Source organism: Physella acuta, unplaced genomic scaffold (assembly GCF_028476545.2).
Source record: "Physella acuta isolate Inbredline_101_S28 unplaced genomic scaffold, ASM2847654v3 ptg000135l, whole genome shotgun sequence".
Taxonomy (NCBI): domain Eukaryota; kingdom Metazoa; phylum Mollusca; class Gastropoda; family Physidae; genus Physella; species Physella acuta.
The window spans coordinates 5681-33310 of record NW_026731654.1 but is presented as its reverse complement, the minus strand read 5'-3'; the positions used below and the strand labels follow the sequence as shown (position 1 = coordinate 33310).

General features: G+C 34.8%; 1 protein-coding gene across 1 annotated transcript; it reads left to right on the top strand.

Moving 5' to 3' along the window:
* The first annotated feature begins 6767 nt into the window (after positions 1 to 6767).
* LOC131935197 (uncharacterized) lies at positions 6768 to 22163 on the top strand. Its single transcript, XM_059291571.1, has 7 exons — positions 6768 to 6895; positions 13313 to 13369; positions 14310 to 14464; positions 17872 to 17993; positions 20487 to 20646; positions 21342 to 21436; positions 21847 to 22163. Exons 2-7 carry the CDS (start codon positions 13318 to 13320, stop codon positions 21911 to 21913), a joined length of 651 nt encoding a protein of 216 aa, XP_059147554.1. The 5' UTR covers positions 6768 to 6895; positions 13313 to 13317; the 3' UTR covers positions 21914 to 22163.
* Positions 22164 to 27630: the final 5467 nt, after the last annotated feature.

Sequence of the window (27630 nt, the reverse complement as noted above, 5' to 3'; positions counted from 1 at the left end):
GAATGGCTGGTGTTCGAATCCCAACTTGGGTTGGTGTGGTCGAGTCGGTAAAGCTCATGGTTGTTAAACCGAAGAGTCTCTAATTCGAACCCTCGGGCAGATGAGGTTCGTTAGCTGGGAACAGCCACCCTTCTAGGAGAGACAGCTCCAAAATCAAACAACTGCTGCCTTGTATTTTGTTCTTGGTTGGACAAAGGCTATGGAAGCAAATCCAAAAAGAAAAGCAGGCTGAAATCATAGTCAATGGCCTCAATGGCGCTTAGCCAGTTGACACGTATTCTTGTGTTGGGGGGAATCCCTTCAAGCTCTAAAATTGAGAACGAAGAAGAAGAATCCAAAATATGATTTCGTATGTCTCTGAGTCAACCCAGCTCTGATGAGTGCCCGAGATAATTTACAGAAAGTGAAATAACTGTTACCAGCACTTAGCAATCTCCCTCTTAATATGCCGTGCCCACAGAAAAATATCAACTCTACTTCATCTCCCTCAAGGACAGCGAGGTCCAAAACGTAGGTTGGCTACCTACATAAAAATAGCTTGCTTAAAAAAAATCTCATTGTAAAGATCTTCACCATTGTATCAGAAACTGTAATGCTGCAAAAAAAAAACTCTGTATCTAAAACAAAAAGACATTATTGTCTTATGAAAATACTACGGCGCGATAGAGAAATATGTATGGCGATTATTATTTTTGTCTCTCCTGTAAAATTTACATTTTCAGAGTTAGACGGTTTTCGATATATATATATATATATATATATATATATATATATATATATATATATATATATATATATATGTATGTATATATATGTATATATATATATATATATATATATATATATATATATATATATATATATATATATATATATATGTATATGTATATATATATATACATACACATATATATATATATATATATATATATATATATATATATATATATACATATATATATACATACATACATATATATATATATATATATATATATATATATATATATATATATATATATATATATATATATATATATATATATATATATATATATACATATATATATATATATATATACATATACATATATATGTATATAACGCAAATTGAATTCGAATCCAGAAAAGCATTATGACGGGCAATACGAAATGGACATCACCGAGTTGAGAAATCATTCCATCATTATCGTTGACAAGGGGAAAAAAATCATGTTTTTGTCAATTTCGCCTTCATACCGGCACTAAAAAAAATAATTTTAAAATTTTAAGAATTCAAAATTTTAAATTTTAAGAATTAATGTTTTAAAAATTGCGAATGTAGAGTACTTGAAAACATTTTTTTACGTTTAAGGCCAACACCGGTCATTTACATAAAGAAAGACAGACAAGTGGGATAGACGGGCAGAGGCGAAGCGACCCTTCCCGGCGCCCGGGGACAAACTTTTAATCTAGCGCCCCCCTAGGGAGCAAATTTTCAATTTGCAACCCCCCCCCTCAACTTTTCGATTTGCACCCCCTCCCCTCAAACTGCAAAAATGCAGCTAAATTGACATTTTAATTTCTTTTTACAACCCATTTTGGCGCCCCCTAAGTTCGGCGCCCGGGGACATATGTCCCTCCCTGCCCCCCATCGCTACGCCTCTGTAGACGGGATAGATATCGTTTACGTTTTAAATGTGAGATCTTTACAATATACATGTCATTTAGATTTCACCCTTCAAGATTTAAACAAAAATCTGTAAATGTATTTCTCATACGGTTGAATATTATTTTTTTCTTGTTTCGTATTAATAAGGCAATCTGTTGTTTTCAAGCGAAAAAATAAATAAATCAGGATATTGTTTCATTTTACAGAATGCTGTAAAATTGTTACCAACATGTATATGCTCAATTAATGGATAGCATTACCTAAGGTATTGGTTTAACGTATACATATCCAGCTATGTGAAAAGTAAAAATGTGTGATTGTTTTGTTTACAGGATATACTGTGTTTGGATATAATATCTTAATTATCTTCGAGAACACAATTTTAAGCACTGCCTGTGTACGATGTATACGGGTTTAATTAAATTTGTGGGTTAACTAAACATTATTTATTACAAAATTCTGCCCCGCATGTCAATGTATCTAATATAGCGACGTGGCAATTTTAAGCTGTCCATAAGGTTACAATGTGAATCGGTGAACAAGGTGCGGCTATGGTGACTGAAGTTTACTGTGTTGGGCATTACTTAGGAAGGAAGCTTTGTTCATTTTAGAGATAGGCCAACAATATGAAGGAGTTTAGCTAAGATGATACGGGAAAAAAACAGTATAAGGGTTTCGTTTCAAGCATCTCTCCTAGGGGTGGGAGGAAGAGGGGAGCATGGCTAATTCAGGAGAATGTCCGCCCCTCAAACCCCTTTAACCCCCTCCCCCATCGTCTCCCGAGATAATTATTTTTTATATTTTAAACAGAAAGTAATTTTTTAATCCAGACTTATAACTCCTCACTCATCTTCTGCCCCCCCCCCTTCCCAGAAAGTTTCAAAAGCCCGGTTCATCACCAGCGTTTCTTCCATGCATCTCTTCGCCCCCCCCCCACCCAAATTTTTTTTACAACCCCCCCCCCCCCCCCCCCGAACGAAAAGAAAAGATATACTTTTACGTGTCCGCCCCCCCCCCCCCCCCCCCAAATAAAATAAATTTAAAGTACCCACCGGAAGAAAAAAGTCTAAAAGAAACACTGGACGCCACCTCTGGATAAAAATATCTTCAAGAAGCATTGGATCGTTCATCACGAGCACATTGGTGTGTACAAAAACAAGAAGGTCCTGCGTGTTGCTTCTTCTAGATCTGGGCCTTTGATTAAAAGATGTCTACTTTAAACACTCGAAAGCCACTTGCCTAAATGCATTTTTTTCGGGCAAACAGCCGTCGGGCAAGTAGTTTTCGGGCCTTTGTCGTATTTGGGTAAATGTGTCCATTCGAGCATTTGTCGCATTCAGGCAAGTGTCCATTTGGACATTTAAAGCATTCAGGCAAGTGTCCATTTGGACATTTGAAGCATTCAGGCAAGTGTCCATTTAGGCATTTAGTGCATTCGAGCAAGTGTCCATTCGGGCATTTGTCGCATTCGGGCAAGTGCCCATTCGGGCATTTGTCGCAATCGGGCAAGTGCCAATTCGTGCATTTGTCGCATTCGGGCAAGTGTCCATTAGGACATTTAACGCATTCGGGCAAGTGTCCATTCGGGCATTTGTCCCATTCGGGCAAGTGTCCATTCGGACATTTAACGCATTCGGGCAAGTGTCCATTCGGGCATTTGTCCCATTCGGGCAAGTGTCCATTCGGACATTTAACGCATTCGGGCAAGTGTCCATTCGAGAAATCGGCCTTCATGCAAACTGCATTCAAGCAAGTGTCTTTCGGGAAAACGTCCGGCTCCTGATTAAATGATGTAACAAGTAACTAGAATAAATTAGCCCGGCTAAAAAATGTGTTCGATAGTGTCATTGCTCAAATGAACCAATACAATGAAGAACTAAGAAACATAAAGAAGAGATTCCCCTTTTGACCTAGCTATCCCTGGGGAAAAACAAGTGCGTATGTATGTTTCTTGATCTCGGTATATGAAGGGATTGTGTGGTCAGTACTATGCCAAACTGCCTTTACTTACCCCAGCGTATGTGAGTATTCCAGCAGAGCTGGTTGGACTCGGAGACTTTCTAAGGTTACAAGTCCCAACCCAGATCCGAACCAACGCTCTACCATTCGACCACACCATCCCCTCAAAAAATAGTCCCTTTCAAAATTTGTGTTAGATTTTTGTCATTGATCAAATGCACCGATACAATAAAGAACTAAGCTATGGTTAACTTGGAAGTCCATCTGGCAGGTTAAGTAGAGTTTACTTGCTTAAGTGACATCGGCATATGAAGAGATAGTGTGGCCAACACTATGCCCAGCCGCCTTTACTTTCCCTAACCGTAGTCCCACCAGAGAAGGGTGGACTCAGGCATGACCTGACATGAAGATTCGAACTCGAGGTTTAGCAGCCGAATACTCTACAATCCGACCACATCGTCCCCTATAGCTATATCACATAAATATAGAGGATGGGACCTCAGTATTTTGGAGGCGTGTTTGGGGAGGGAGGTCAGTGTGTAGGGAGGCGGGTCAGTGTTTGGGGAGGGAGGTCAGTGTGTTGGGAGGCGGGTCAGTGTTTGAGTAGGGAGGTCAGTGTTTGGGGAGGGAGGTCAGTGAGTAGGGAGGGGGGGTCAGTGTTTGGGTAGGGAGGTCAGTGAGTAGGGAGGGGGGGGGGGTCAGTGTTTGGGAAGGGAGGTCAGTGTGTAGGGAGGGGGGGGTCAGTGTTTGGGGAGGGAGGTCAGTGTGTAGGGAGGGGGGGGGGGTCAGTGTTTGGGAAGGGAGGTCAGTGTGTAGGGAGGGGGGGTCAGTGTTTGGGGAGGGGGGGTCAGTGTTTGGGGAGGGAGGTCAGTGAGTAGGGAGGGGGGGGGGGGTCAGTGTTTGGGAAGGGAGGTCAGTGTGTAGGGAGGGGGGTCAGTGTTTGGGGAGGGGGGTCAGTGTTTGGGTAGGGAGGTCAGTGTGGGTCAGTATGTGGGTCAGTATGTGGGTCAGTATGTGGGTCAGTATGTGGAGAGGGGGACGCCATTGTTTGGGGAGGCGGGTCAGTGTTTGGGGAGGATGGAGGTCATTGTTCGGGGAGGGAGGTCAGTGTTTGGAGTGGGGGAGGTCATTTTTGGGGAGGTCATTGTTTGGGGAGGCTTGTCCGTGTTTAGGGAGGGAGATCAATGTTTGGTGAGGCCGACACGTGTGTGGGGTGTGGGCTCTAAGTAAAAATAGTGTTTGCCACGTAGGTATTTCATACAGGTAAACTTATCTCTTGACAGATCTATCATCACATGTACACAACCATAGAGTTAATTCACAATGAAACAATTGTGTACATTATTATCCTGTGGAGTTAGTCTCAGATATTCCAATTCTAAATTAAAAGTAGGCAGAAAAATAATGTCCAAAAAAATACCCGCTAGAGTAATAACATGAATGACATTTTCAACTAAGTTAATTTAGAGAGATAATATTGCTGGGGATTATGTTTTTCTAAAATTATTCAACATAACGATAAGCCGCGAATAATACAGGTCTACACTAACAAGTATTGGAATATTTAATTTTGTTCTACTCTAATATTACAGTCTTTGGATCCGTTGTAGTCTTAAAAGGGCTTAAACCGGCATAAGCAAACATGTATAATTAAAATGGTGTTTGTTAATATTAAGTTTGGGGTCAGGTTTATCGTCAAATTCAGAATTAGGTTTAGGTTTAGGTTAAGGTTTAGGTTTAGGGTTAGGGTTTTGGTTTTGGTTTTGGTTCATTTTCAGGTTCAGGTTCAGGTTCAGGCGTAGGTGTAGGTGTAGGTGTAGGTGTAGGTGTAGGTGTAGGTGTAGGTGTAGGTGTAGGTGTAGGTGTAGGTGTAGGTGTAGGTGTAGGTGTAGGTGTAGGTGTAGGTGTAGGTGTAGGTGTAGGTGTAGGTGTAGGTGTAGGTGTAGGTGTAGGTGTAGGTGTAGGTGTAGGTGTAGGTGTAGGTGTAGGTGTAGGTGTAGGTGTAGGTGTAGGTGTAGGTGTAGGTGTAGGTGTAGGTGTAGGTGTAGGTGTAGGTGTAGGTGTAGGTGTAGGTGTAGGTGTAGGTGTAGGTGTAGGTGTAGGTGTAGGTGTAGGTGTAGGTGTAGGTGTAGGTGTAGGTGTAGGTGTAGGTGTAGGTGTAGGTGTAGGTGTAGGTGTAGGTGTAGGTGTAGGTGTAGGTGTAGGTGAAGGATTAGGTTTAGGTTTAGGTTTAGGCTTAGGCTTAGGTTTAGGCTTATGCTTAGGTTTAGGTTTAGGTTTAGGTTTAGGTTTAGGTTTAGGTTTAGGTTTAGGTTTAGGTTTAGGTTTAGGTTTAGGTTTAGGTTTAGGTTTAGGTTTAGGTTTAGGTTTAGGTTTAGGTTTAGGTTTAGGTTTAGGTTTAGGTTTAGGTTTAGGTTTAGGTTTAGGTTTAGGTTTAGGTTTAGGTTTAGGTTTAGGTTTAGGTTTAGGTTTAGGTTTAGGTTTAGGTTTAGGTTTAGGTTTAGGTTTAGGTTTAGGTTTAGGTTTAGGTTTAGGTTTAGGTTTAGGTTTAGGTTTAGGTTTAGGTTTAGGTTTAGGTTTAGGTTTAGGTTTAGGTTTAGGTTTAGGTTTAGGTTTAGGTTTAGGTTTAGGTCTAGGTTTAGGTTTAGGTTTAGGTTTAGGTTTAGGTTTAGGTTTAGGTTTAGGTTTAGGTTTAGGTTTAGGTTTAGGTTTAGGTTTAGGTTTAGGTTTAGGTTTAGGTTTAGGTTTAGGTTTAGGTTTAGGTTTAGGTTTAGGTTTAGGTTTAGGTTTACGACAAGGCGTTAGAAGTGTAACTTCTCAACTATGAAAAGGGTAACTGATTTACATAATCATTGCAAATTTCTTAATTTTCATCAAGATGACGCGTGCATGCATTCCCACCTTGGAACAGAGAGAGGATGAAGACGGGAGGTGAACGAGAGTGAATTGAATACGTTCATGTAAGTGGGTGGGGCCCTAGGGATGGGCGGGCACTGGGTGCTAACGGAAAGAATACGTGATATGTAGCGACACTGTAAATGTCGAACGATGAAGCTACAATCGCAATCCGCGGCCTAAGGCAAGCTGTATTCTGAATCTAATTTTGTAAATGATTCCATGCCATTGGATAGCTGCACAGTCTATCTTCGCTGCTCATCTTGTGGGCGTGGTACGCAGTCGTTAAGGGCAGCTCCTCGATGGTTGGGTAGACAATGTGTTGATTCATAGCAGAACATTCACCAACGTTAAGCAGAGTTTATCTGAAAACTTTACTGATTCAACACTGTGAGTTTGTTTTTATTTATCTACCTAAAATATGTACATGTATATATATATATATATATATATATATAATATATATATATATATATATATATATATATATTATAAATACACTAGCCGTCCCGGCCAGGCCCAGCACTGGACCATGACTTGTGTGTTTAGTTATGAGCATATACTCGGTCTTGCCCACCCTAACCACAACCAACCAAAACCAAAACACAAAAAACTTAATATAAAAGCAATACAAATAAAAATACAAATACAAACCACAAACGAAAACACAAATACAAACCCAACCACAAACGCAAACCCAACACAAACACAAAAGAAAACACAAACGCAAACATAAACGCAAAATGTTGACAGTCTAGCCCGGGGCGCCAAACTGCACCATAATGTGGCGCCGCAAAAACCGCCTGATTCAACTGAATAAATGACTATAGTACCCTAACATATTTATAGTCTTTTGCATTCACTTAAACGAACGTAGGCGCCATAGCTAACACGGGAAGGCCCGGGGTGCCAAATAGCTCCCTGTCGTGACGCAGGAAGACGCCCGGATTCGATTCAGTTAAAGGCTAGAATAACCTTTCATATCAATAGTCTATCGTACTGTTTAAAACAAAATTATGCACCATAGCGCTCACAGGATAGTCCAGGGCGCCAAATCGAACCATGTAATAACCCAAGCTTATCCACAAACGGAAAGAATCCTAATATATAAAAGCCAAAGTGCGCACTTCTCTCTCTCTGTCCGAAAAATATTTTCGCAGGATATCACATCATAATCTTTAGCGATATATGGAGAACTTGATACGGAATTTTGTTGAAAAAAATTTGGTAGATATTTTAAATGTATAACCAACATTTTATTTAAAGAAGAAAAATAAAAAATAAAGGCGTATTCGAATGTAAAAAAACAATTTTAATTATGCAACCGGAAACTTGGGACAAGAACGCATTTAACAATGACGTCGCTTAATATTTTCACAAAGGAAAGAGCACGAAACTAATGACGTCATCTTCCGAGTTTAGAATAAAATAAAGAAATGAAATATTTCATTCATTATTTTTCTCAAACATGTACAACATTTTAAAATATATAGGCCTATAATTCACGTGAAACGGTACAGATGGCTAGTTAAACATAGAGAACATTTAGGAGCTGGCTTCTTAACTGTTCTTGATTTTTTTAAAATAATTAGTAAACCGTACGTTCAGTGTATAAAATAAATAAAAGACAGTATTTAAAATACCTACATCATTGCATAATATATAACAATTAATAATGTAATTTTTTCCCAACACCAAAACAAAGTAATAAAAATACATTTTCCTTCTCGATGTAATTTTTTTGTAAAGGGAAGTAATTGTGTTTCCCTAATTTATCAAGGGACGTAATGAGTGCTAAAGAACTAAATAGAAATAATTTTCAGATAGAATTAAAAATTTTGTGAAAGGTGATACATTTTTTAAATTGTGTTTGATGGACGTGCCGACAATTATCATTTTAAGTTTGAAAAATGAAAATTGTTTTGCAACACCTTCAATATTAATGTTTAAATCATTAATTTAGACGATAAGCACTTTAGATGTATAACACTATGACAATGAAATCTTTAATTTTTTAATATATATCTTTGGAATCCGCTGTCCACCCGAAATCCGTCCTCCTGCACATACAGAATTTAACTTTAAATATATATATATAGCAATGTTCTAATTTACATTTTAACTTAAAAACCCATCTTGTTCTTCAGGAAACTTAAAATATATATATATATATATATATGGTTCCTTAATATGCCTGGTCATGTCCTCTTTTCATTTGAGCTTAATCACAAACTTTCATTGAAGGGTATTCACAATTTCCGGTAGGCTATGAAAATATAAATCTATCACGAACTTGGATGTTGAAGAATTTACCTATTTTCTAAAGATTATATAATCAGTGACTTTGGATTAATTTCATCTCTACTTATTTAAACTCGTGTGTATTTCCATTTGGAACATTGTGTGTGTGTTATTTTTTTTTCTTCACATTTTATACATTGTAAGTACTTTTTTCTTTTTTATTTCGTGTGTGTGTTGCCTGGCCCCGGGTGGGCCTCACGCACAACTATGTCGGAAAAATACATCAAACGGCTATTCCTGCCTAAGTTCGGCATGGCAGGACATGCGCCAAAAACTCTAGAGATTTTCATAGAAGAGGGTTTTTCTTTAGCTACTCTCACAGCTGACGAACTAAAAAGAATGCTATGTATGTTATGTAGCCTATCACCAGCTGAATTTGAAGGTCTGTATAACTATGGGACACTGCGTAAATGGTATGTCACCATTAGATCAAAGGAACTATATGAGAAAATGCACCTAAAAGAATTTCACAGAGATTTGCCACCTGGAGTAACATCCAGATACAGAGTGCAGAGAATATCAATAACCCACGCCGATAAATCTGGGCAAAGGGGCATGCTGAAATGGCTGCCTTCCAAGACAAGTGACGATGATATAATGACGATTCTGAAATCTATAAGCAGTCAGGACTCAAAACCAACATTTAAGAGAATAGACCAATCAAATGTGGTCCAATTCACCATCTCTCTGGAGAAAGAAGATGTGGAGAGTGTCCCACACTATATTATACTTACAAATGAGGCCAACAAGGAGAGCAGAAGATGTGGAGAGTGTCCCACACTATATTATACTTACAAATGAGGCCAACAAGGAGAGCAGAGTCCTTATAATCCTCAATGGGAGGAGGATGCAATGTTGCCACTGCAACACAGACAGGCACCTGCCTAAAATGTGTGAGCATTTGAGGACTCGCGCTCTTGACGGCGTCCAGCTAGTAGATGGACAGTACAGGGCAATTGAGCCTTGGGATGCAAATGATAAAGAAGAAGTTAGGGAGCATCTAAGTAACAATAGAAATTTCTTAAAGCATTGGGACAGTTATGATGTTGACGGAGAAAGACAAAATGAAATGCTTAGAGAAGCAAGGCACAGAGAGGTACAAGATGCCTTTGAAGTAGATGGCCAAACTGAAGCACATCATACTACTGTAGCACGGCAGCAAGTTAACGAAAGCGTAACAGAAACCACCATAGAGGCCGAAGCCATGGAGACAATAGCAACCAGGAATTCCATAGTAACCGGGTCTCAAAAAGATGGGAATCACGAAAATTTGGAGGCTGTCGACGAAACAATAACTAATATTCTTCAAGATAACTCTAGTTCAGAAAACATAACGAAACCGCTAAAGGAAATTAAAAGCTCACAAAGTATGTCAGCAACAAAGGTATCAGGTCAACTGTCATATAGTCAAGCAATCAGTTCAAGTAAAAATCAATTACCTATAGTAAAGCCACCTCAAAGGTTCGTGACCAGGGCCCAACGGGATAGCAAACCAACGGCTGGAAGGTTTGGAATTAAAAGACCACCACCATCCAGCCCTCCAGAAACAGATGTTCGAAAGAAAACCTCAAATAATTCATGCTAACTCTGGCAACATTGAACATCAGGGGGGCTAGGGACAAAACACATTATATAAACAACATAATAAATAAACACAATATTGACATCCTACTTTTACAGGAAACGAAAATTGGAACTACAGAAGAAGCAAATAAACTAGATGCATAATTAATATCGACAGTCTCAAGCAAAACATCACTCGATCAGCCCCCAAGTAATTTAACATTAGAACAGTCTTCTGTTTCCCAGGTTTTTAAAAGTGCACAATCTGAATGGTAGAAAGAGATACACACCTCACCCTCCCCCCCCCCCCCCCCCCCCCACACACACACTTCCCTCCACTCAACCGGACTGGCGGATTTTTCAAGGTAGCGTGCCCTCTTTGCCAAGGGTCAATTGTATGTCATGGAAAGTTTTGGAATGATAGATCAGTAATGTGTATTACAGAGACACTTCTCCCACGGTGGTTTCTATTTCTGTCTACGATGTGAACTTTTGACTCCTCAGCTAAGGACAGCGCACAGTAAACTAAGCAGTCAAGAGAAACCTAGTTTGCACACCTTATTTTAGTCTAGTTCTTATGCCATTTAATTTTCTCCATTTGATTATTATATATGCAATTGATGTTCATGTCTTTGATGCTGTGTAAAATCTATCAAATAAATTATTATTACTGATTTAAAGGTTTAAAACAATTGAATTAATAATAATAAAAAAAAAAAAGAAAAAAAAAAAAAAAAAAAAAAACTAATTGAGGACTGTATAGATATAGATGTTTGAAAGGGAAGAGTGTTTGCTTTTACGTGTCTCGTTGTAATAACATAACTTTTCCGATTGCTTAAAATTTGTATCATTTTAATTCTCTGTAATCCCAAATTCATTTCAGCTCTATTTAAAAAAAAAAAAAAAAAAAAAAAAAATTCAACCCTCTCCCCCCCCTTCTCGTCCCCTCAGCCCACCACGCTGATGGAAAAAAAATCCCTTGAATCATCATTTAATTACACATTTGCATTTTCAGTTTCAGGTTGGTTTTTAATTTTAATTTTTTCTTTATATTTAGACGTTTTGTATTAGATCTATGTATAAGTAAACCATCTTAAATGAATGAAAGTAGGCTACAAGTAAGAAAGAAATATTACTATTGTAAATCTGTGTCAGTCCTCACAAGCCGGTGATGAAAACTGTAATACTAAAGCGAACACACACAACTGACGCTGTAAATTACATGTCTGAGGCAAAAAAAAAAAATATATATATATATATATATATATATATATATATATATATATATATATATATATATATATATATATATATTTAATATAAATATATATTAAAAAAAAGAAAAAAATAAATAAAAAATAAATAAATAAAAAAAAAAAAAAATTATATATATATAATTTATATATATATATATATATATATATATATATATATATATATATATATATATATATATATATATGTATATATAATACATATATATATATATATATATATATATATATATATATATATAGAGAGAGAGAGAGAGAGAGAGAGATTTATATTTATTTACTTATTCATTTATTTATTTATTAAAGTGGGTGTTTTTTTTTTAATTACTGTCAAAGCATATTGTCATTAGTTAGCTTGCACATTTTAAATACGTTTATAAGAAGATAAAATTACGAATTTTTAAAAGAAACTGTTGAGATTTTGCAACAGACATTATGATTTTAACCGTGATGTTAGGCACTTAAACTGAGGATTTAGATGAGCATGGTAATGTTTGTGACCATTATTTATTAAGTAAGCTGCTCAAGATTATATATAATATTATGTAAAGAATGTTATGTTGATGTACTTGTTTTAAATTGCAAAGAAAATTATTCATAATAAAAAAAAATCCAGAGCCTACCCCTTTCATCCAGAAAATTATAGTTCAATTTAACTTATCTGCATTACTGTGCAGTAAAATACAGTACACATTAAAACAACACTTAATACAGAACCAAACATTTAATACATTAAAACGCAGATAAGCCAGAGTTTAGTAAATGACGGTATTGTACACTACACTTAAATATCTTATTTATTTTTTATGCATTTTGTAGTTTTTATCTTTCTTGTTTCATAAAAGTTTCTTTACTAAAAGTTTCCATTCTTTAATAAAATTTTCTTTAATAAAAGTTCTTAAATAAAAGTTCCTTTAATAAAAGTTTCTTTAATAAAAGGTTCTTTGATAAAAGTTTCTTTAATAAAAGTTTTTTTAATAAAATTTTCTTTAATAAAAGTTTCTTTAATAAAAGTTTCTTTAATAAAAGTTTCTCTAATAAAAGTTTCTTTAATAAAAGTTTCTTTAATAAAAGCTTCTCTAATAAAAGTTTCTTTAATAAAAGTTTCTTTAATAAAAGTTTCTTTAATAAAAGTTTCTTTAATAAAAGTTTCTTTAATAAAAGTTTCTTTAATGAAAGTTTCTTTAATAAAAGTTTCTTTAATAAAAGTTTCTTTAATAAAAGTTTCTTTAATAAAAGTTTCTTTAATAAAAGTTTCTTTAATAAAAGTTTCTTTAATAAACGTTTCTTTGATAAAAGTTTCTTTAATAAAAGTTTCTTTAATAAAAGCTTCTCTAATAAAAGTTTCTTTAATAAAAGTTTCTTTAATAAAAGTTTCTTTAATAAAAGTTTCTTTAATAAAAGTTTCTTTAATAAAAGTTTCTTTAATGAAAGTTTCTTTAATAAAAGTTTCTTTAATAAAAGTTTCTTTAATAAAAGTTTCTTTAATAAAAGTTTCTTTAATAAACGTTTCTTTGATAAAAGTTTCTTTAATAAAAGTTTCTTTAATAAAAGTTTCTTTAATAAAAGTTTCTTTAATAAAAGTTTCTTTAATAAAAGTTTCTTTATTAAAAGTTTCTTTAATAAAAGTGTATCTTCTTTTATCAATTGTTTCTGATCTATTGAAAAGTGATCATGAAGACCGCACTGATTTGTCTAACACTAGTCCTTGGTTTTGGAACGGAATGTAAGTATTTTCTACTGCTGTTTACTTTCTTGCGTATAGAGTTTTGGGGAAGTGGTGTGATTGTAAAAACAAAAAATATCGAGATTTTGATCAATCTAATGTACTTAATTAAACTCGACAACTTGAGTACCGTTTCACTCTGGTTGTAAAATTGTCATATATGTGTTATATACAATTGTTTTCTATCAACTTTTGAGAAATTTCCGTTAACCGGAAGTAAAGTTCCGTTTCGGATTGACGTACTTTTGAGCGCTTTCGGTAAAAGTAGTGGTTCTTTATTTCTGGTTTCTCAAAAACTTTTAGAGTTTGATAACGTTATGGAATATTCAGATAAAACTTAAATTTATTCTTAATTTATTTCGCCTCTGCGTGTCTCCTTAAAAAAGCAAGCTGCAATTTTCTCACAAACTTCTATATTTCTTTAACCGAGTGAAATTGAAGGGCCATCACCCCCTCTTTTTATAGCAATTTATCAGGATTTTTAGGGGAGTTTAATCCCGTTTTTCTTAAAGTAATTTAATATTAAATTTCATTTTAAGTCTTGACACACATATCATGTTTCAAAATGAGTTAGGTGTGTCAACTTTTGAACCATCTCGAAATTGTAAAATAACTTGTTTTTGTCACAATTAACGTACACTTTTTAAGAAAAGTGCGACCGAACCATTGCAATTAAATTCGAATTTATTGACACATTCATGGGAGCTCACTTTTTTTCCCTTTTGTTCTGCTAGTCTAAGAATAGATGCTTAGAAAACGTATTTCCTCTTTAAAAATCTGATTTGTTTGCTTTTTTCATGTATAAATGCAATATTACATGTTTTTCTACATATTTTTTTTTTCAAATAATAGGATTTTAATACTGTAATTATTTTTCATAATTAATTGTAATAAATCTAATATTATAAAGACTTACTAAACAATTTTCTATCCACTTTAGTTCTAGAAGCTTCATTAAGCCAATGTAACAGCCATGACGGACAAGCTTTTTCCAACTTTATCGAAATACTTGTCGGAAACTATTCAAACACGCACATACACTTCACCGGTATACTTAGTCCTGTGAAGCTCGGGCGAGTTAACACTCTGAACACGGTCAGTGAGTGAGGCATTTCTTGCTTGTTTCTAAAATTATGTTCAAAATTTGAAAGCATAAATAATAAAATACACATGCAAGCATGCCCTTTAGCGAATGAAAATGAGTATGCGAGAGGCATATGATTATACGCACCCAGCTGCGCTGGCTAAAGTATAAGCCAAAACGTCCATGGATGGATGACATGATAGATTGGACTGGGCTGCCTGTAGCAGGTATACACTAAGCAGCAGAGGATGAAGAAAGTTGGCCAATTATTTTTTTTTTTAGAAAGACAGCTTTAGTCCCTCAACAACACAAAGGATGTTTGATTGATTAGTTGAAGTGTAATTGGGTGTATGTGTGTATTCCATGTGTAAATGTATGTGTCTATGTATGTGTATGCGTAAGCATAATTATATTATAAAATCAATTTTCATTTTCAGCAAATTATAAATTCAAATCATTATAACCGGGCAAAGTATTTAAAGTATTTAGAATTATATATATATATATATATATATATATATATATATATATATATATATATATATATATATATCTATATATATATATATATATATATATATATATATATATATATATATATATATATATATATATACATTATGCGTGCTTATATATATATATACATACATATATATATATATATATATATATATATACATATATATATATATATATATATATATATATATATATATATATATATATATATAAAGCAATCTATATATATTAAAAGAAATGTATGTTTGTTTGTCTTTTATGCATTAATGTATTACTACACCTCTCATCACATCGCCGTGAAACTTTGGGATGTTGTTGAGAATATTCCTTGGGAGGTTTCTGTGAAAAAAAAATCGAATTCGCAGGGGTGGCGCCCCAACAGGGCGCGATTTGTTTTTTCTCTGTATACGGTATATAAAAATAAAAGTCGAATGCGGTTTCACCCAGTTCGTCCGATCGCCATCAAACTTTGGGGAGTTGATTATAACACTCCAGGTGAGGTTTCTGTTAAAAAAAAAACTTTTTTAATTTCGCAATGGCGGCGCCTCGGGAGGTGTGATTTTTCTCTATGGAGAATTAATGGAGATCTATTAAAAAATGGCGTCGGCTTGTTAACTTCAGGAATTTTAGTCAACTTTCTTTCATAGTTTTTAGTGTTTTTATTCACTTTTAAATCTAAAATAATCTAAGGGAAGTAATACTCATCCAATAGGGTAGAGCAGGGGTCGGCAACCTGCGGCTCGCGAGCCGCATGCGGCTCTTTTGATATCAAGATGCGGCTCTTAATAAAAAAATAAAATATTTGAAATAAAACAAATGTTAGTGGCTCTTTAAAAACAGAGAAATTTTGAAAATTGTAACTTTTGGCTCTTCTGCTTCAAAAGGTTGCCGACCCCTGGGGTAGAGTATGTTGTTTAGTACCAATTTACTAGCCGGTTCTTATTGTGATATCTTATGTTTTGATTTTATTGTCTCATCCATTGTTAAAATGTAAACCGGATATCTATGTTCTTAGTTGTTGTAGATCTACTGATGATTCGTTTTCAATTTAATCTATTTCTACTGATGTCAGCATGATATTTTAATTTTACTGGTAGGTGAAAATGTTAGGGACTGGTGTTGTCACCAGGAGCAGCAGGGCTAAGAAGTATTGTTCAAATAAAGAAAAAGCTATATCAAAAAAGATTGTTAACATTTATGCAGCAGATGATATTCATATTCAAAAGAAAGATGGAGGGCAATGCGTTATTATTGCTTTTAAAAACTCAATTAGCTATAAAAAAAATGATCAAAACAAAATATGCTGATGTTGTTGAGGAAAGAAGAGATGAAGATGGCGCCAATGTTATAAATTACCAGGGCTGTCTATCCATCTATAACACACGAATAACAAGATTATGGTACATGGAAAATCTAACGTTTTGTCTGTTTGGGTGGATACGGAATTTTGCAGTATTTTAAATATCCTCATTATAACAGACAAAGCTATTGACATGCCTCTACCCATGTCGCCGCCACTGTCACTGTCACCACCACCTTCACTGTCCCCACCCATGTATTGGAGCTACCCATTTCACCGCCCATGATTATGCCCGCTTCCAACAGTGTCAATCAATGTGCAGAGGTTACGATCAATACCAATTCGTTAGATTGTGTAACACCTATAAAAAACTATACATTTTCTTAAAACCTATCTCAACCAACTGATTTGCATAGTCCAAAAATATCATTTCATCAAACCACACAACTGGAAAATAACTTCAGATCGTTTATTCTGAATGAGATCACCTGTGTTAAAAAATCTTTTAAAGCGGAGAAATTGCAGTTTAACAGCCAACTAGAACAACTCCGAGTCGAAAACGCTTTCTTAAGGGACGAAGTCAAGAGACTATCTAATGAAGTGCATAGCTACAAAGATATACACGTCAACCTTAAGAAGCGTTTGATTGATCAAGAAAATAATTCTGAGTCACTAAAGAAACACCTCACAACCAAGAAACCCTCTTGCAGCACAATATCCACCTCAACATATGAGGATAATCAACCACTAATAAATGAAGCATACTGCAAGAAGCTCCGTTCCCAATCCCTGTCAAAATAACACAACGTGAAGACAGAGTGCGTTTATCCAAACCATCGGAACATTCGACTCCCAGCACCCTGCAACGACCACGCACTAAAAGTGATTCTACACAATACAGCGCCCCAACGGTCAAGGCTGTCCTAGCACCAGTTGTCAAACGCTCTACTCACTACGGCACTAATAGAGATAGCACACAACATGCCGCCGCCCCCTACACCAACCAAACAACGAAACACCATTTGATCCTTGGTGACTCTACACTTAAATGTCTCCATCCTGATATAATGGCCACGGATCATTACGAGCGTGTATCGGTAATAGCGCTGCCTGGGGCAAATTTTGAAAATTTTAGGGACGTTATTAGTAGCCGATCACGTGACTCTAGCACCACAACTGTAACCTTACATTGTGGAGTCAACGACAGTCTATCAAACGTCAGACTGTCACAAGCTAAATGCTAGAAATTGTGAGATGTACCACTCACAAATTTATTTTCATGAATGTATATATATATATATATATATATATATATATATATATATATATATATATATATATATATATATATATATATATATATATATATATATATATATATATAAATATAAATATATATGTATATATATATATATATACACACACACAAAAATAAATAATAAAATATACACACACACACACACATATTTATATATATATATATATATATATATATATATATATATATATATATATATATATATATATATATATATATATATATATATATATATCCTTACATATACATACTTACATTTGTAAATGCTTGTGATAAATTAGAGTATCGTGCTGTTTTTTGATGAATATCTACATGGGACTCGAGTTCGAAAAACGTTAATTGGCCTCAGTTCATGGTTAGGAAGAATCTACGCGAATGTGTACAACATTACAGCTACAAATTTGTAAGTCTCATAATAGCCGGTGAACAGGAATTAAATAAAAAATAAACCGGGAGTGATCTCCCATAAAAGTATTTACGTATGTACGTATCTGCGTATGTGCGTGTGTACGTATGTGCGTATGTACGTATATACGTATGTGCGTATGTACGTATGTGCGTATGTACGTATGTGTGTATGTGAGTATGTACGTATGTACGTATCTGCGTATATGCGTATGTGCTTATGTGCGTAAGTCCGTATGTGCGTATGTATGTATGTACGTGTGTACATGTTTACGCGCGTACGTGAGTACGTGTGTACGTGTGTACGTGTGTACGTGTACGTGTGTACGTGTGTACGTGTGTACGTGTGTACGTGTGTACGTGTGTACGTGTGTACGTGTGTATGTGTGTATGTATGTATGTATGTGTGTACGTGTGTACATGTGTATAAGTGCATGTATGTATGTATGTGTGTATGTGTGTATGTGTGTACGTGTGTATGTGTGTATGTGTGTGTATGTGTGTATGTGTGTATGTGTGTGTATGTGTGTATGTGTGTATGTGTGTATGTGTGTATGTGTGTATGTGTGTATGTGTGTATGTGTGTATGTGTGTATGTGTGTATGTGTGTATGTGTGTATGTGTGTATGTGTGTATGTGTGTATGTGTGTATGTGTGTATGTGTGTATGTGTGTATGTATGTATGTGTGTATGTATGTGTGTATGTGTGTATGTGTGTATGTATGTATGTGTGTATGTATGTATGTATGTATGTATGTATGTATGTATGTATGTATGTATGTATGTATGTATGTATGTATGTATGTATGTATGTATGTATGTATGTATGTATGTATGTATGTATGTATGTATGTATGTATGTATGTATGTATGTATGTATGTATGTATGTATGTATGTATGTATGTATGTATGTATGTATGTATGTATGTATGTATGTATGTATGTATGTATGTATGTATGTATGTATGTATGTATGTATGTATGTATGTATGTATGTATGTATGTATGTATGTATGTATGTATGTATGTATGTATGTATGTATGTATGTATGTATGTATGTATGTATGTATGTATGTATGTATGTATGTATGTATGTATGTATGTATGTATGTATGTATGTATGTATGTATGTATGTATGTATGTATGTATGTATGTATGTATGTATGTATGTATGTATGTATGTATGTATGTATGTATGTATGTATGTATGTATGTATGTATGTATGTATGTATGTATGTATGTATGTATGTATGTATGTATGTATGTATGTATGTATGTATGTATGTATGTATGTATGTATGTATGTATGTATGTATGTATGTATGTATGTATGTATGTATGTATGTATGTATGTATGTATGTATGTATGTATGTATGTATGTATGTATGTATGTATGTATGTATGTATGTATGTATGTATGTATGTATGTATGTATGTATGTATGTATGTATGTATGTATGTATGTATGTATGTATGTATGTATGTATGTATGTATGTATGTATGTATGTATGTATGTATGTATGTATGTATGTATGTATGTATGTATGTATGTATGTATGTATGTATGTATGTATGTATGTATGTATGTATGTATGTATGTATGTATGTATGTATGTATGTATGTATGTATGTATGTATGTATGTATGTATGTATGTATGTATGTATGTATGTATGTATGTATGTATGTATGTATGTATGTATGTATGTATGTATGTATGTATGTATGTATGTATGTATGTATGTATGTATGTATGTATGTATGTATGTATGTATGTATGTATGTATGTATGTATGTATGTATGTATGTATGTATGTATGTATGTATGTATGTATGTATGTATGTATGTATGTATGTATGTATGTATGTATGTATGTATGTATGTATGTATGTATGTATGTATGTATGTATGTATGTATGTATGTATGTATGTATGTATGTATGTATGTATGTATGTATGTATGTATGTATGTATGTATGTATGTATGTATGTATGTATGTATGTATGTATGTATGTATGTATGTATGTATGTATGTATGTATGTATGTATGTATGTATGTATGTATGTATGTATGTATGTATGTATGTATGTATGTATGTATGTATGTATGTATGTATGTATGTATGTATGTATGTATGTATGTATGTATGTATGTATGTATGTATGTATGTATGTATGTATGTATGTATGTATGTATGTATGTATGTATGTATGTATGTATGTATGTATGTATGTATGTATGTATGTATGTATGTATGTATGTATGTATGTATGTATGTATGTATGTATGTATGTATGTATGTATGTATGTATGTATGTATGTATGTATGTATGTATGTATGTATGTATGTATGTATGTATGTATGTATGTATGTATGTATGTATGTATGTATGTATGTATGTATGTATGTATGTATGTATGTATGTATGTATGTATGTATGTATGTATGTATATATATATATTTATAAATGTTTTTAAAAAAGCCCAACCAGCCGTACACAACTGGAGCGATATTTCAAAGACACACTGGTAGCAAGTTCGCTTAATCACGAACCTGAGTGCACTCGTATATTCTCTCGGAAAGATCACTTTGACGATATATTCAGAGGCTCATGGCCGGGGTGCACAATAACAAAAAGTCCGGTAAAATGATTATGAATCTTTTTATTTACCTCACTTAACTTTAACATTTTTGTCACTCAACACCGCCGTTTCTATTCCCAATAACCGCAATAATGGAAAGATAAATATATATATATATATATATATATATATATATATATATATATATATATATATATATATATATATATATATATATATATATATATATATATATATATATATTTGCATCAATGATACTCTTTAATGATATAATAACGAGCCGACCCGCGGCATTTCATACGCCGCTATTTAGTTGTTTTATTTTCTACTTTTCAGTAATTCATAATTTGTGGATTCGACAGTACCAACGCTGCCACTGAAAATATTTGCTATAAAACACTGTCAGTAGCTGTTAAGGACGAACCCCCCCCCCCCCTTCCTTTCCCCAACCCCACCCCCACCCCCCGTGAAAGTAAACTCCTCTTAGTTACCTCCCCTAAGTTTAAAATCGTTTCATACTAAATTATCTGCCCCTATTAGACGTCACTAAACCCGGCTCTACGATTGTAAACATTTAGCGTTAACCACAGCTCACCAGACAATGTAGGGGTGGGGGTGTTAGGGAGCGCGCTTACAGCTTGGTGTTTTCTATTGTCTCCAAGAAGAGAGTTATATATATATATATATGATATTTATTTGTACTTACTGCTATAATAAGTCTGTTTTTTCACTAGGCCCCGCCTCATCTAAAAGCCGAATTCAGTTGCACCGGATTTTCTTTACATCTGCCCGATGGAGTTGTGTTCAAAGCAAATAAAACGCCACTGTCGTAATAACTTGATTTTCACTTAACTTTTAACATAAAGTTGATTCTAACCCTTTAGTGCATGCGTGATTTTTTTTATAGTATGCATGTCTTAAATTAACTACATAGTGTATAGTTTGTCTCATATTAACATGAAGTTATGCTAGGCATGTGGACGGATGGTAATATCTAGAACTCCATGCTTTATGTTCTTTAATTTTCTGTATATTTGAGTGTTGCATATATGCAACGCGGTGCGCTTAAGGGATAATTATTCAAGTGTTGCTAAGAACCGTTATAAATTTTAAGTGTTTTGGAATTTAATTTTTTTTACTACCCTCGTTTAGTTTAAAACAATATACTAAATATATTTTTAGCAAAAAACTTCATAATAATTGAATCTACAATTAACAAACATTTTTTCTGTTACACAGGAGTCTTACATGGCCAGATACCTTTCACGCTTACATAATGAAACGAAAACCCTGCAGATACCAATAGAAGACTTTAATCTGTAATCTCAGAGGTTTTGGCAGAATTTTTATTGGCGCATGTTTTTAAAAAAAAGCACCGGAAAAAATAAATAGGGCCTACTATTTGAAGTTGTTGATTTTTTTTTTTACAGAAATAAAAAATAAAGTTTGTGAATAAATAAAATGTTAAAGTACATGTAAATTGTCAAGTAATTATCATAGGAATTGAAAATGTGTGCTGATTGTTTTGTTCTATGATTAAAAAAAAGTTTTTAAAATCTGCACATTGTTTTGTATTTTCAAGCAAGTAAGCTGTGTTAGTGTGGCGTGTCTTGTAAAATTCTACTTTTGTATAATTTTGATATTATCGAGTTAGAAAAAGAATTGCGCACAAAGTGAACGGCAAACAACATGTTTATAATAGTGTGGAACACTAGTACCTTATAAATTCACTTGCGCTTTTTGAAAAATCGGAAATAGCGTAAAGTACTACTTCCGGTCAAAAGGAAATTACTCATTTGAAAGAAGGCAGAAAATTAGATATTTTACCAATTTTTATCTACCTTAAACAGTACTCAAAATATGGGCTTTTGAAAATCCAAAAGTAGAATAATTTCCACTTTCGGTTACCGGAAATTGCTGAAAAGTTGATACAGATTATGTAAAAAAAAAAAAGAAAATAACCTCGATGTCTTGATATATGCGTACAATTCAACGATAAATCTTTATTTTCAAATAAATACATTCTCGACGAAAATCGGGCAGAAATCTTACATGCTGATAATAAAGTCAAAAACAAGGATTTGCTCTAATTACATGGATGAACACAGACCTGTATAAGTATGTAAATTGCAGCTGAACAGGTAAACTATTAAAGATGTGGTAAAAATGTCTTATGAGAATATACATGATATATAGGACTTAATTCCTCAGACTAATAATTATCTTCGGTCTGGTAAACTATTAAAGATGTGGTAAAAATGTCTTATGAGAATATACATGATATATAGGACTTAATTCCTCAGACTAATAATTATCTTCGGTCTCGTTTTAACAGCACTGATCAATATTTCAGAATAATATAATGTCAAAACTTCAAATTGTACACAAACTGCACCCTAGTTTAATTTAAGAAAAAAAAATAATTTAAAAAAACTTAATAATTTTCATTTTTTAAATGCACTGAAAATTTGAAAATAAAACGAATTTGCTTTATTTAATTTAAAACTTTTACATTATATCTCTAAAACTAAAATATGTAAAAGATCCCATGAGCTACGCCAGCTTTTATTAAAGGAACCAAATACCCGATAATCATTTTCCTATTTTCAATGTTAGTATAAAGCTTTTTATCTTTGTTTTTTGTTTCCATTGCTTCGTCATTCGAAACAATTGTTGCTACTACAGCTAAGACGAATAAACTCCCCTAAACTTTCTCGAATATTCTTATATAACTTGGAATATAGACATGATTTTTAATTACTTAAACTTTTAAAAATAGAATAGAATCTCATAGAAAAAAGAATAGCGCACCAAGCGAACGCCAAAACAAAATGTTCATAATAGTGCGCAATATTATTAGTACTTAGTACTTAGTATTTACGAGAAAGTAAAAATATTTGCGTTAAGACCCGACCAGTGGTTTGCGGTATCTGAAGGTCATTTATCTGACCCTACTTCGCTCATGGTCGGCGATCAGGGAATAACTCAGCCAACCGTGACAAACAGTTCACCCTTGACGGCCCATAGTCACGTGATTGCTAGTATTTTTATATTGTTCTTTCCATTATTATTTTTGAATATAGTAGTTTTTAAATTAAATTGTCTATTCAATAACATAACAATTAGATATTCTTGGCTTGTCAGCAAAGAAGATTTTATATAGAAAGTTTAAACGAAATTGCTGCATTAGAACTCCGTCAAAGTTGGATTACAAGATTTACCACAACACCACAAACAAACTGACTTGGTGAGTTAATTAAAAGCTTGTAAAACACACTGCAAGACAAATAGGACAAAATAAATAAAATGAGGTCAAAAATAAAAATTCACTGATAAAAAAAAACGTACATCACAGCAAAGTTATTAGAAAAATATTAAATGTTACCGTCGGTGCTAGGAGAAAGGGGGAAAACTCCTGTCAAATGTTTCTTAAGGTTGTGTGGTGGGGGTAAGGAGTCAGCGATTTATCAAATGTTTCCTACAGGTATGGAAGGGAACAACTACTGTCAAATGTTGCTTGATAAATTCAAGTCGTATTCCTAAAAAAAAAAACATCTTTGGTATAACTAGTAATTTGAAAATAAGTGCATCTGTTCTGATGGGACTCCAATCCCATTCGGTGGAGAATTAAAACGGTGCTTTGATTTATATGTCCCGTGGTCCACGAGTGGTCCAGTGGTCCACCAGTGGTCCAGTGGTCCACCATGACTAATTGTAGCCCACTCAGACGATCAATAAATTATGTTCTGTTTTTAATCAAGATTTTTTAATATGCTGAGTGTTATGTATGGTAGTAAAGGTTTACGTGATATACTTATGTGTTCAATTGCGTTCATCGGATATACGACGGTTAGTATGTAACAGGTGTTGTCTTTTGCATTATAATTATAATCCTTTTTTCATGTATGATTACCTGTATGGTTAAGTCTGGAAGATTAAATATTTTAATTATTTCTCGCCAGTTAGTTAGCCAGTTTGAAAACAAGGGGGACGGCGTGGTCGGGAAGAAGAATGATTGGTTGCTAACATCGATAGTCCTGAGTTCGGACCACGGGCAGAAAAGGCCCAATAGCTGTATCACTGTGTTATGTGCCAAATGGATCGTTGGCTACGACTTCATTGGACTTTTCTTTCTGGAGTTTGTTCCATAGCCTTGGTTCAATCAAATACAATCAAATACAATCTGCAAGGCAGTAGTTTTACTTTTGGGTTTTTCCTCAACTAGATAGGTTTTGTCCCATCCTGACGAGCCTAATGGTGGAACTCGGGACTTTCGGGTTTACAATCGTACACTCTTCAAATCGACCACACTGTACAGCTAGGCATAACACTGGAATACGAATAATGTTTTAAGCAGATCTTTCCCCTAATTAACAAAGCGGCATTTTAAAAACAAATCGTATTAAATAAACACCGTTGGTATTGGTCTTTCTGATGATTTTTTTCCATCTGCTTCCAAATCTATAAAGTAAGAAAGTCAACTACCCTTTTTGAACCTGCAGGTAAGGTAGAGTTCAACTGTTTCTGTGGCATCGACATAAAAAGGGATAGTGTAGTCTGCACTATGCCCAGCTAACTTTACTTCCCTTACCAAGGGTACCTATCAGAATTGGGTGGACTTTGGAAAGTGCTACGTCTCTAGCCATGGATCTGAACTCGAGACTTCCGGATCAGCAGACGAACACACTACCATTCCCTCATATTATTACTCCTTTCTGGCCCCTGGGTAGCAAAATGCTGCAGCCACACCACTCCACCGGACTCAGTTTTCGGGCAGCTCTCTTTATATGTGACCATGTAAGCTCGGCAACCCATGGTGCTTCCTCTACAGTCCTCCTTCTAAAATATGGCACTATGTACATTGGATTTTAAGACCGAACTTTTAGGGCATGCTAAACGACAACACCCACACCTTTTTCAATCTCTCGATGGCGTCATAATAGTTTCACCTCTGCATGTGTAAGTTAAGTAAGAAATGTTTCCCTTCCAAACATGACGGTGTATGGGGCTAGTGAAGTAGAGTTCACCTGTTTCTGTGATTCGGCACATAAAGAGATAGTGTGGTCAGCACTATGACCAGCCGCATTTACTTTCCCAAATTTTTACTTTCAGAGCTGGGTAGACTCATGGACGTTTTACATGTGTAGATATATTATTTTAGGCAATGCTTGCATCTAAGGTAAATAAATCTAACAACGTGAGATAAATTTGGAAGAAAAAAAACAAAGTTTTAACATACAATGTAAACACTGCAAAATTGACAATAATTAATATAGTTAGAAAAAGAAGTAATTCATTGGCTTTATATCTGCCACGTCGCTATATATTTCAGAGCATATCTCAGCTCTACAGGGACCATATGGACAAGTTCAGCAAAAGGTCATACGCAAATTCTTTCTTTATTAACCCGCATTACTTATCCCTAGATAAGCTGATGAAAAATTGAATGTTGTGTGTGAAGCTGTTTCCCTAAATTATTGATTATAAAATACACTGTATTATAACAAACTATAACAACATATGCAGATGTACATTTAAAAAATTAGAAAATGTACAAAGTATAATTATAACCTTATCAATAATTGTGTGTGTTAATTTTATGTTGCAGAGCAGAGAAACTCCTCTCAGCAGTGGCATAGCGAGGGGAAGGTGGGGGTGCGGACCGCACCGGGTGACACCATTTAGGGGGGGGGGGGATGACAACAAGGCCAAAAAATAGCAAAATATATGGAGAAAAATGATAATTCCACTTAATTAAGTGATTAATTGGAGTGTTAAAAAGTCTTTTAAGAGCAAATTTGACAAATCCCGACAAGGGTGGAGAGAGGGGGGGTGCAAATCGAAAGTTTGAGGGGGGTGCAAATCGAAAGTTGGAGGAGGGTGCAAATCGAAAGTTTGAGGGGGAGGGTGCAAATCTAAAATTGAAAGTTTGTCCCCGGGCGCTGGGAAGGGAGGGTCGCTACGTTCTGCGGGGTGACACCATTAAGTGCCGCACCGGGTGACACCCGACCTCGCTACGCCACTGCCTCTCAGTACAACTTATTTCTCCATTCTTACAACATCGTGTAACAAATTTTACTTTACTAAATATTGTTTTCATTCTACGATCATCATCATCGTCATCATTATCATCATTCTCATCATCATCAACATCATCATTTTTGTGGATCTCTTGTTAATCAAAGGGATGCAACCACACCTTCCGATGTCTCTCGGTTTTGGGTCCACGACATTTTGGCCAGAATTTCTTCCAGGCATCTCTTCTGGGGGGGGGGGGGGGGCTCTGCTGACCATTTACAAGTTGTTTTTTTTTTTTGCCTACCTGCTTTCCTCTTTCATTAGATATTCCAATCCAGTGCCTGTCTGGTGATGTTGCTAGTTGGTTTACGCGGGGTGTGGCAAATCCATCCCCGTATGCGTTTTTCTTTTTACACATTGGGTCTTGCCCAGGATTTTCTCTACAGTTTGGCATTGGTTATTTTTTTTAGCATGGCTAGATCACCCTCTAAAATATAAAAGTAAAAAGCGATCTGCTGTTTAAATAAACGAAATAAATGTGTTAGCTTCAGAGGCGTAGCGACCCTTCCCGGCGCCCGGGGACAAACTTTCAATATGTCCCACCCCTCGGGAGCAACCTTTCAATTTTCAATTTGCAACCCCCCCCCCCCCCCCCCCACTCAAATTTTCGATTTGAACACCCCCCCCCCCCTTTCAAACTTTCGATTTGCACCCCCACACATATTTTTTAGATTTATTTTGCAAAACTGCAGCTAAAATGAGATTTTAATTTTCTTTTCCAACCCATTTTGGCGCCCCCTAAGGTAGGCACCTCCCCCCCCCCCTCGCTACGCCTCTGGTTAGCTTTAAAACAGTTATTTAAGGAAATTAATATAAACACTATTTTTTATAATAATATAAACAGCTTTTCTTTTTAGACAAACACATTTTTGTTTTATATGTTACAACGTTGCAGGGACCAGATAATGAAACATAATAGATAACTGAACATTATTTTTGGTTGCG